At 43.8% G+C, this 12,043-nt stretch overlaps 1 protein-coding gene across 1 annotated transcript; it reads left to right on the top strand.

Annotated features, from left to right (window-relative positions):
• Window positions 1-6,814: 6,814 nt before the first annotated feature.
• Window positions 6,815-10,121, top strand: LOC104308895 (lysozyme g). Its single transcript, XM_009910135.2, has 5 exons — window positions 6,815-6,898; window positions 7,677-7,766; window positions 8,789-8,985; window positions 9,225-9,363; window positions 9,991-10,121. The coding sequence occupies exons 1-5, from the start codon at window positions 6,856-6,858 to the stop codon at window positions 10,119-10,121; spliced, it is 600 nt and encodes a 199-aa protein (XP_009908437.1). The 5' UTR covers window positions 6,815-6,855.
• Window positions 10,122-12,043: the final 1,922 nt, after the last annotated feature.

The following is a 12,043-nucleotide window of genomic DNA, read 5'->3' as shown; positions in this document are numbered from 1 at the left end:
TGCAGAGGGTGCTTCTTACAGCAGAACAATGTAGAACTGTTCCAAGGGGGATGTTGTCCCTGATGGTTGTACCACATTTGAGCAGGTTACTGCTTTGGAGATCTACTTTCATCTTTTGTTCTTGGATCATGCTTTGAAGTCTTCAGTGTTAAGCCTGTCTAGTATGATTGTGGTCATCCAAGATATTCCAGTTTCCTAGATGCTTCTTTGTTATCCACCCCCCTGGAGAGGGCTGTTCTGCATCATATGCTGCAAAGGGGGTTATATGCCAGTATCTTCTTCAGCACTTTAACACCGTGATCTGGATAAAGCAATACAGAAGAGACCAGAGCATCACTCCTAAAAAACTTGTTCAGATTTGGTGGATTCATTTTGAAGCACATGTGCTCTGAGGAAAACTTGCCTTTAGAGATCCCATGAAGTGCATATTCTAAGGTTACTTTTTTAAAATCAGTTATTACAGCCACAGTTTGATCTGTCTGAAATAAGCCTCCACCGATGCAGGAGCCATGTTGCTGTATCAGCTCACTGTTGAATCTGTGTGAATGTACTTTGCCTTTTCAAAACAACTTGTTCAGACATCATCTGCCTGCTGTTATGATTTCAACATGTGACTCTTATAAAAAAAGGTTTAAAAATTAACTTACCTGCTTCACATGCTGTACAAATTCCAGTAACCATGGGCCTTTCCCAAGATGACACTGTATGCAAATCAAGTTATTGTAATGCACAAACCCACATTAATTCCTTTCTTGATCTTCTTCCTCCTTACTAATTATTTCTTTTGTTAGTTGTACTGCCCTAGAAAAGTTTCTGAAAATGTTTCCTGCTTGGCTTCTAAAGTGTTGACAGTCTTTAATGCTTTGTATCATGAATTCCAGACACCCAGAAATGCTCTTAGTAGTTATTGCAGGGTCACAGGATGGTTTGGGTTGGGAGCTTTGAAGATCATCTACTTCCAACCCACCTGCTATGAGCAGGGATGCTTTCCACTAGACCAGGTTGTTCAAAGTCCATCCAACCTGGCTTTGAACACTTCTCAGCAGTGGGACGTCCACAGCTTCTGTGGGCAACCTCTTTGAGTGCCTCACTGTGCTCACGGTGAAGAACTTCTTCCTTACATCTAATCTAAATCTACCCTCTTTCAACTCAATGTCATTACCTCTTGCCTATCACTACGTGCCCTTGTAAAAGGTCCTTCTACAGCTTTCCTTTAGGCCCCCTCTAAGAATTGGAAAGTTGTTACAAGGTCTCCCTGAAGCCTTCTCCAGGCTCAACAACCCCATCTTCTCATCCTGGCTTCATAAGAGAGGAGCTCCAGCCCACTGTTCATCTTTGCAACCTTCCTCTGGACTTGCTCCAAGGGGTTCATGTCCTTCTTACATTGGGAGCCCTAGAGCTGAACATGGTATTTCAGGTGGTATCTCATCAGAGTGGAGTTGAGGGCCAGAATCACCTCTATTGACCTGCTGGCCACACTTCTTTTGATGCAGCCCAGGATATGGTTGGCCTGGGCTGCAAATGTCTATTACAGCTCACAATGAGCTTTTCATCAACCAGCCCACCCAAGTCTTTTTTCTCAGGGATGCCTTCAATCCATTCTCCTCTCAAACTATATTTGTTCCTGGAATTGTCCACATACAAGACCCTTTCCTGGCCTGAGCTTCGAATTACTTGGTTTAGGTAACCTGTCTTTAAGCTGGGATGTGAGCTGAGATCTTGTAAGATCCAGTCCAGTGTCCGCTTTGCTAGAACAGCTCTTCTACAGTAAGATTCAAAATCTCATTTTGCAGGGCAGAAAGAAACTACTTCTTTCCTCCCTCATAAGTACTTCTGGTCTTAGTTATTCTACATTAGGGCTGGAGAGTGCAGAACGGGATGCTGTTTCAGGGCTCATCTGCATTCTTCAGAAAGGCAAGATAAAAGACTGGAGCCTTCGGTGCCTGGTCACTTCTGAACGCTGTGTTTTACAAGTTTGAAGACCTTTGCTGTTGTTACTTACAGGTATGCTAGACATACGAAAGAAAACCTATGGAAATGTAATTATTAAGCTGCCTGTATCCCTTTGAAAGTTGGGAAAGATAGCTCTAGAAGGGTTGTCTGAGATGCTACAGGTATATCTTTAAGTGGCCAGGTAGTGGTGGACATCCAGCATGCATCAGCTGTTAAGGGCAGCTTCCCTATTAGCAGTTATAAAATCTGTGAATACCTGGTATTACCTATAATTACATCCCAGACAAAAGGAATAACCTGAGAAATGCATCTGCATGTTGATGTTACAAAACCAGAGCTGAAACTCACAACAGAGACAGTAATTAGTATGGGTATCGTTCCAGGTCATTTTAGATAGTATTCTTACCTCACAGTGAAACATGATGCTGTAACCTGCAATCTGAAGGAGAATAGCATGTGCAATGTGTAATGCCTTTCAAACTGATGCTCCATTTTGATCACATCTCTGTTAAGTGGAATGAGAAAGAACCTCACCCTGGTAGATCACTTGGCATGAAGAAAAATAAAAAAGGTGAAAAATCTGTGAGTAGGAAAGAATTAGTGTCATTGAACCTTGCTGTGCTTTAGATCTTGTGTGTGCTGCTTTTTAGACAACGTGAAACAAACGGAAAATGCTGTTGTGTTTGGTAGCTTCCTCCCCCCGCCCCCATGCCATACTCCCTTTGGCTCAGTGTAACTGACAGGGTCAGTAAAAGACCAAGGGGAAACCCTGCGGTGACTGCCTGCAGCTCATTACCAGGATGCCTCTGTGAAGACCAGGGAACTTTCCTGCCTAAGAAGATGCAGATACCGTAAGTTGACTCTTCCTCTTTCCTTGATTTTCCATCCCCACCAGTGGTTTTTTTTTAGGGATATCAGTCCAGCGCATTCCTGGGTATCTCTCTATGAAGTCCATCCACTTAGAAAGAACTACTGTAATCATATACACAAAGCTGTTTTCTACCTCATCTCCTCTTCAGCCTACCAAAAGTAGCATCATATCACAGCTGTGTGCCATCACCCCCCTTCTGTTGGGCTATGGACTGTAAGCATATCTGACTCGATACAATTTTCCAAATTATATCTAGCATAAAATGAAAAACTGTGCTGTACTAGTGACAGGTGCCACCTGCTCTCATTAAGTGGTTTTTTTACTAAGTGGTTAACCTGAATTCAGTGGCCTGGCCCCACAAAGACCTTCGAGCAGAAGATCAGGATTCGTAATGTTCCGCAGGGCCCTTTCACACAGTGGTACCTTGGACAGGTGCACAGGCAAAGAGCCCCGTTCCATTCAGTGTATGTGAGCATGACCTTGTTTGCATAGAGGCTGCCTGCTGTCATCATTCACTCTAAAAGGCAGTTGGCAAATTTTGGGAGACTAAAGATATTTTTAGAAAGGAAAAGGACGGTTCATAATGCTGATGAAAATGGCTCTTATTTGGCCTTATCCTGGAAATTGTGTGAACACAAGGAACCTGTCCCAGGGACCCGAGAGCACACAGCAGCACAAATAAAAATAATTGTACTTACAACATCCACCATTCAGTGAGTAAACAAAGAATGATGCAGTGCAGAGCAAACACTAAGGATGGATGTGACAGTACTGTGAAGCCTAGAAAATCTGTAACTGCATGAGTAATAAATGAGAGAGAAAATACATTGTGAAGACAAAGAGTATTTAAATTCAAAACTTAGTTTCAAGGACCATCAGCAAGTGGCCAATGCATTAGGAAAGAAATCTTACCTAAAGTCAGAGGCTACTTCAAAAAAAAGATCCCAGGCCACCAGCATCAACAGAGGTTCCGTGAGAGAAGCATTATTATCCCTAACATGATACTGGTTTTATAAACTGGATGCTAGTACTAAATTATTTTAATCTGTTTGAAAGACCAGATCTTGCTCTATAGAAGGCAAGTGAATCTTTCTACTGTGTTTGTTGCCGTCAAAGTGGGGCACTCAGCTTTTTTTCAGCTTATGGCTTTCCTCCCCTCCAACATTTCTTCAGTTACTGTTTTCTTTTGAACTGATTAAAGCCACGCTGTACATGTGCTGTCCCTATTTTCTTCCTGTTATTTCCAAAGATACCATATAGATTCTTACCTTGCATTATGTCAAATGCTAAACCCCAGTAAAAGAATTAGGTGATAGTCTACCACAGTAAGATACCAGGTCTGTACATGAAGAATGAATACCCAGCCCTGAAATCTTTGGGAAGATGTCCATTATTTCCATGTTTCACTCAAATGAGTTTCATACTTACAACTTGCCTTAACTCATATCCCAACCCTCCTGTAACAATACAGGTAGGTTCTCCAGTGAAGGTCCTCTTTTTCATACTATCTTAGGATCTAACCCCATGATATCTGTGTTTATTGATTTTTAAGTTGATGTGGCCCAGTTCCTGTGCTTTTCAGACTAGTAGCCATCACTTGGGTTTGAGCCTAGTTCTTGGTACCTGGCCAAAACAGTGTTTCCTACCCACCCCATCACGCCCGAAAGAGAGCAGTGGGAATAGATGGGTCTGTGTTGTATTAAATAATTAAGAGAAAGCTACTATAAAACTGTAAGAAAATCTTGGGTTTATAACCTTCATACATGCTGGACAAGGCCTTCAGAAGAGGAAAATTTAGGAAAGGGAGCAGACTTGAAGAGCTCTGGCCTCCCAGACTGCCTTTTCATCTCCATGTGACATATGTGAAAAGTATCTCAGTCACAAAGTGCAAGTCTTTCAGAGATGCTCTGTGTGCTCCCACTGGCTCCAGCTGCTGAGACATCACTTGTCTTCCTCCTTATTTCAGCTGCAGCATCTGGCCTTCCTAAATATGAAAGTCAAGCACTGTCTTTGCTTCCAAAGTTTTCACATCACCCTCCTGAATTAGGTCTGCTGTAAGCAATTAAGTAGTGAGATGCTTTTCTTTAGAATTCATATGAAAGTATGATATTTAATTAAAAGCTTGCCTATCCAAAATCTTTGAGGAAAAAAGCCAAAATATCCATCCAGAAATGTGTCCAGACTGATCTCAGATGCAAAACAAGGACAGCACTAGACAGGGATCAGATTTTTGCCTGGCCTCTGCCACTGATTCACTGCAGTACTTTCTGCAAGTCATTTATTGTGCATCAGCATGCTCATTGATGGAGGAAAAATAGTATTTATTTCCTTCCATAGGGTTGTCCCAAGTCTTAATAACCACTGCTTGGGCAAATCTTTGGATGAAAGGAATAGTAAGTATTCTAAGCTCTTAATGTACATTACTTATTGTACTTTAAACAAATGTCATTGCACTAGGTAGGAATTAACATTCCAAAGCCAATAGAGTGTGTACCCATTCATACACGTATATATAGAAGTTGTCATGTCCTGCCTCAGAGGAAAGCTGACTGAAGACAGGGTGAGTCTGAATTCACTCATAATATTCACTTAGAGACAAAAGCCTTGATTTTGGTTTGATTTATCAACATTGATTGCTACACTGTTTATACCTAAGGCCTGAGATTATTTTTGTGATGGGAAGGGGCTGAAAAAGGCTGATGATTTAAACTTTATAATCTGTCCGTTTCCTGTGTGTGGAAGCAGCTACAGTGTGCAGCTTCTGATGGGATCCTGTGTGGATTTGCCATCGATTTCACAGGTATTGGGTCAAGTTACATTGGTCTTGCAAATGCTCAGTTTCAGAGCTCAAACAGAGCTACTGTGTGTACCCAGCTTTTGCTGTGGGTGTTTGCTGACCTGAATAAGTTCACTCAGGAAAAGGGAGTCTTTCCAATGACACCCACTGGTGGACTACTTGTGTTTCTGCATCCTTGCAGTCTGATTTGCAGTAGAAATACAGGCTAGAGAAAAGGGTCACATGTTATTAAATTCAATAAGGTATTTTTAAGTGTTAATAGCATTGTGTGTTGATTGCCTGTATAACTTGTGATGTGTTCTAACACCTCTGGGGGAGAAAAAAAATCGTTAGCCAAAAAGGCTACTTGGTTTAAATGTATTCACTAAGACAGCAAGTACAGCTGAAGTTTTTTGCTATTGATAGCTATTTTCTGATGACATTTTGGAGTTTTATTCATAATCACAACAAATGCATTTATTACTGACGTGATTGTCTGCTATTATTGCACACAGAGGTTAAGACTGAAGTATTATTTCACCAGATAAATATTGGAGTTGCCCTACATGTTCTCAGCAGAGAATTAAGGGTCATATTGCTTGATTTTTAAAAACACGTTTTTCAAACAGCCGAGCAAAACTCCTGTTGTGCTTTGGAGAGCGAGAGAGAGAGAGAGAGAGGACACAGGCATTCTGTAGCACATTAAACTTCAGACACTTAAAGCAAAGGTACTCTACCTTCTCATTGCAAAGACGTGCTACCAGTGTTCAGGCAGGGCCATGTGAGCAAGTGATGTGAAGTGACAGGGACTAAAAGAATCCCTGTTGACTCAGGCTGCCAACAGGGACCTCCTTGTATTCAAGCTCCCCAGGCTCAGCCCTTCCTTCTTGATGTAATGGTGTAGTGGCACATGAAATTAAGATAACATTCAGCCATAGTAGAAGCCTGTATCCCCCAAACAAGGAGGAAATAAGCAGCAGATGGGCTCCCATCACTTGCTTCTCCCTCTGCCATCACTGTCTGAAGCTGGCAGCTGCATCCCATGCTGGAGGTGAGAGAGGGAGCATGCTGCAGAGAGGATGCGTCCATTCCTCAACTTGTCTTCAGTTAATGCCACTCCCATCTGGTGTCTCAGGGTGGGAGCTTTGGGCACACATAGTTTACTAGGGCTGTTGAAAATCAACACTGATTTCCTCATGGTTTGCAAACCACTGTCTTTTCAGGTCTCCTGGGGCAGCTGAAGAGAGCCATCACCATGATCCCCACACTGCTCTTACTAGGCCTTATGGCCCTTATCGGTAAGCAGGAGTTTGGGTTTGAGTTGATGTCAAAAGCACTCAAGGAACAGTTTGCAGGAAGATTGCAGAGAGGAGCTGCGCAGGCAGGTCTGAGGCACCCTTTCTGTGCAACACTGTAAAATCCTGTGTTACTTGAGGTTCTCAGCTACCCTGTGAAGCTGCTTGCTGCCCACATGTCCTTCAATATGGCGATCTGGAGTACAGAACTGACACCAAAAGGGAGTCAGAGAGATACTTCCTAATTTTCCCACCTAAACTTACCCAAGTTCTCTGCCTACTCAGAAATGGTCTCACAAATGCAGCAAGCTGTGTGATGAAAGTTATTCATTCCTCAGTTACTGAAGAAGCAGGCTAATTTGCCCAGGCTGAGGCAAGCAGTCTCTTGAATTAATTCCTCACTAAGCTATGGAGGTATGCAGGTGATGTTCCTAGCTGGGGTGCTCAGGTACCACCAGCCATCATCCAAGGGATCCCAGATATTGGAAGGCGCTGAATGGGAAGAAGCCACAAGCCCTTAGACCTAACTTGGCAGATGTTTTTAATACAAGCTGTCATTAGATTCATCCACTTAGAAAAGAGCAAATTCATGTTCTTTATCTTTCTTTGATAACATTACTGACAAAGACCAGAAGCAACCATACAAACGTGGCCAAGACAAGATGATGTGGGTTATTGCTCTAGATGAATTCCTCATGCTTGACTTGTATGCATTTGCAGCACACTGTACAGTATTGCTCTGAGATCTTTTGTATTCAAACACCTCTGTTTAATTTTTCAGCTCCAACCATGAGTAGCAGTTGCTATGGTGATATAAGCACTCTTCAAGTCCCCACAATCTCCTGTACACCTGTAAGAGCCCCAGACTGTGGTATGTGTCATTCATTACTCCATTTGTCAACCTGGTTATACCTGACAGAGATCTCTTTACCTTCTATTATTGCTAAATTGAAAGTGGTGCAGCTATTTCATTAGGTAAAAGGAGAGAAAGCAGCACTTGCTCTCCCAAAATGGCAAGTGCTGTGAAGCCTCCAGACCTGGTGGGAAGTGGGAAGACAAATTTCAGGTCCCATAGTCAGGACCTTGAGTTTCTAAGCAAAGGGAAATGGCACAAGCACTTTTAAGTTAAAATGGCTTCTTCATCATCCAGGGCTTTATCTAGTCAGAATCCTCACAAAATCATGGGGCCTGCCTGATCAAAAGGAGAGATGCACATAGCCACACCCTGAATGCTATCATGTCCCAGGTCCATCCTATGGGTGGCCATCATATCCCATATGTAGCCATCCTATCTCTGGGCGACCTGGTTTTGGTAACTCCTATTTCCCTCTTTCTTATCTTGTGTTTTTTCCTCTGCACAGCTGACTGTGTTAGCTTTATACTGCTGAGATCTCTGAAGACTTTGGCATGTACTCTGAATGTAGATGCCTCCAGGGTAGACATCTAACTGCAGGTGTGCAAGCATGGATCTGAAGCTGCTTGATTGTTTCCAAACTGTTCCCAAATTAGTTTTTAAAATCCCCACCTTTCTATACACAGACTGAAACCATAGCTAATTCTGCACTTTGGCTGGTCACTAGTAACATATCTCCCATTTTTTTCAAATGCAATTTGAAATCTCACTTTTCTGACTCCAAAGCCAAAACTCCAGTGGTGTGGCCACAGAATAGGACATGCATGGTCTCACCTCCTGAGAAGCTGCCCTCTTGTTTTTATCATCTTTGGGTGCTGGCTCTCTGTCCATGGTCAGATCTGTGCTTATCACTCAAGCACCGCTGCCCAGCTTGGTGTAGCTTCGTTTTCTTCAAAACTCAAGTTACTCCTTCGATACACCCACTCAAGGGAAAAGTAAAGACAGGTGTGTAAGTCTGTCTGCCTTTTCCTACACCACAGGATATACCATAGTACGGAGAATTGCTGAGGCAGACATTGTGCGCCTGAGGAAATATGAGATCCCAATTAAGAGAGTAGCCAGAAGGCTGTGCTTGGACCCAGCACTCATTGCTGGCATCATCTCGCAGGAGAGCCGTGCCGGCCTGCTCCTGGACAATGGCTGGGACCAGGGACGGCACAGGTACGGCTTGATGCAGGTACGTTGGGATGATAAGTATGAGTAAGAGAATACTAATGTAGTGTATACCCAGAGTCTGACTGTTCTTTGCTCTAGATAGCAATTAAATTCGTTCCTTCTGCACCAAAGTTTGTGTTTAAGTGTTGTCCTGAATAAGATCACTTTAGTGAGTCACAGCCTGGGAGTATAAAGAGGAGGGTGAAGCTACAGTGACGGTTGTGCTCAGAGCCAAACCCATTTTCTGCTTGTCTCTTCTAGCTCGGCGGACAGCAACAACACCTTTATGGATTGTGGGATAGTGAAGAACACATACATCAGGGCTCTACTGTATTGGTTCTTGCAATTAATGATGTACGGGCAAGACATCCTACCTGGACCTGGGACCGGCAGCTGAGAGGTACCCAATGAGCCGTATACTGGAAAGGGACATGCTGAGTGATGGGAGTGCTGTGCATTTGGTGGTATCGCTTTTAATTGACAATGAGCATCACTCTGCAGATTTTATGTTTGAAAAACAAAAGCAACAAACAAAACAACCAGGACTTTTCTAGTTTAAAAGAGGTAATCCCCAAACAAAAGACTGGCAGGAGGTCTGACATAGCCTTCCAGCTGGAAGTTCCACCAGAACTTCCATGTTTCTGCCTGCAGAAGAGAGGCTGTTGTGGTATGCCAAGCTCCCCAGCAACTTTGCTATAGTAGGAAGCAGTGGAAGACCAGCCCAACCTGGGAGCTGCCGCAGCATCGTGGAGGCATCTCATTGCAGATCTGGGCAAAAGTGTCAGTCACAGCCTTGACTTCCCCTTGACTTGAGTGACAAGCACTCACAGAGGGCTGGGTCCACAACCTCCTTAAATTCCATAGAAAAGGCATTGTGCTCAGTGAACATGAACAGATCTTAACTGTTCATCCTACAAGTGAAATGGGTGTCAGATGGGTAAGTTAGAAACCAACCAACCAAAAACTACTGTTAAGTCTCTATTTCTTACTTATAAGCCCCTTACAACTCCTCCTTAATTCTTTCCAGGGGGAATCTGCACCTACCGTGCACGAATGGGCAACCTCCAGATCTATGAAGACGACCCATGTGACAGAGACAACTACTATGCTGACAGTGTGATTAGCCGAGCCCAGTACTTCAAGAGACACGGGTTCTAGCTCATGAATCTGTCCCGCTGCCGATCCTCTCCTCTGCGTAGACTAGCACAGTAGCGATGATAGTACCCAGCGCACTTCCTCAGGTCTCCTGGCAGGACCGATGCTGGTGGCAACAGCACTTTGCTCAGCCCCACAAACCTCAGCTCCCCTCTCACCAATGGGTGAGCTCAGCACTGCCTTCCAGAGCATCCACAGGAACCACAAGCTTCAGGGCCCTTGGAAGGAAAACAGGGACAGTCCAGCAATGCTTAAGTGTTTGGTGAGGAAGGTGCCTCTTCCTGTTCAAAGCTGAACCTGGGGCTGTTCATTCATCCCCCAGGCAAGCAAATAGGTCTCACTTGGCATTGGCTGTTCTCTTCCCACCTCCTCCTCCCATTTCCTTCTCTCTCTCCCTGGCCAATGGGGAAATGAAAACCCCAAGTTAAATTCTCCCCCCTGCCCAGTTGTGTTGCCTACAGAGCGAAGAAACTTCTTGCCAAGCAAGAAAAGAAAGAAGTCTCTTTGATTTATGCACTAGCTGTGTATTCCTGTGGCCAGCCTTGTGGGGGACAACACCAAACATGCTTCCCTTAGTCTCCCAGGCTCTGAAGCCCACGGCCATGGTGGGGCTGTATACCTCTCCAGGGTGAATGCAGCCTCACACAGGGAAGGTACTGCAAGTGCCATAGCAGGCATGCAAAACACCTTTCAATTAGGGAGCAGCCCTCTGAGTAGGAACTGGCCCCCTATGTACCCACCTCAGGAGCTCTATCACAACCACAGTGTTGATAAAGAAACAATCCACAGCCTTTCCTGCTTTAGATTTGGCACCTATATGCTGGATTTTCTCCAAGTATACAAGCACTTCAGCATCTGTCCCTTTGCCAGGAATCCCATCTTCTAATTAGGAGTGAATAGCTCTGGGTTTATAAGCTATGTTTGAAAGTGTTTCGTGTGGATAGGTCTGGTTGCAAATTTAGGTTTATTGAGAACAAGAAAGAAAATAAAGATAAATGCTGCATCCCACTTTTTTTCTTCCAATTTCATGGGGCCCATTTTGGAGGTGTCAGGGCATTTTTCTGCATGCTGTCACCACTGTTGAAGCAATGTGCCTGGGAGTCCCTGCCCAGCAGCATGGAGCTGGGCTGCATGCCTGGGCTGCCAGGGCAGGGTCAATGCAAGCAGGATGAAAGCTGGTTTGAAGACAGCTTTTGCAAGTGGAACAATTTTAATGCTGTGATCCTTGTCTTGCCAGTCACTAGTCTGCTTACTGTCATGGCAAGGACTGTGTGTGATTAGCATGCTTGCAAGAAAATTCGCTTTACCACCTCTAGAGTCCAGAGGGAGCTCTAACACGTCTCTAAGGTTACTGGTTTCTTTTTTGTTAAGGCTACAGAAAACAGTTCAGTGTTGAGCAACCACAGGTATTGGATAGATCGTTTAGTCTTCAGCGAATTCTGCACTATGTGAAGATAATTTTAGTAAAATCATTACTTTGTAGTACAAACTTATGAAACATATCATATGGGTTGAGCCCCTTTACTTGAAGTAGCCTATGTAAAATTCATAACTGGAGTCTGGTGCATTATATTATATAAACTTCCATGTTACACAAACCTCTTATGTAAAGCCTTTGAATACATTCTTGGCAGAGCAGTGTAAAATTCAAATAGGGCAGGGAATCTTGTTGGTGCCTACATGTTTAAAGCTGTGTTTTTAGTTTGGAAGGCAAACAAGGGTGGAGATGGTTTTGCTTCTCTTGGTGTTGCCCTTAATTGCTACTAGCAACCTCCCTTTCACCACTACTGGTTTTGCCATTCCTGCACATCTGTGAGTTCCTCGGGAGTCTTATTTCTGCATCATTACCCATGAAGCTACTGCTTCATGTTATGGTAGCATCACCCAATCACCTGCAGATGTGCCTGCTAGCTTGTGCAGCATTG

Source organism: Dryobates pubescens, chromosome 7, assembly GCF_014839835.1.
Source record: "Dryobates pubescens isolate bDryPub1 chromosome 7, bDryPub1.pri, whole genome shotgun sequence".
In the NCBI taxonomy this organism is placed as follows: Eukaryota; Metazoa; Chordata; class Aves; order Piciformes; family Picidae; genus Dryobates; species Dryobates pubescens.
Note: the sequence above shows the minus strand (reverse complement) of the source record. Positions and strands in the feature narration are given on the sequence as shown.

Bases quoted from the DNA above. Each gene is read 5' to 3' on its own strand.
- LOC104308895 (XM_009910135.2), top strand. From the start codon at position 6,856: ATGATCCCCACACTGCTCTTACTAGGCCTTATGGCCCTTATCG. The intron at 7,767-8,788 runs GTATGTGTCATT...CCTACACCACAG, and splicing joins TGTAAGAGCCCCAGACTGTG to GATATACCATAGTACGGAGA. The intron at 9,364-9,990 runs GTACCCAATGAG...AATTCTTTCCAG, and splicing joins CTGGGACCGGCAGCTGAGAG to GGGGAATCTGCACCTACCGT.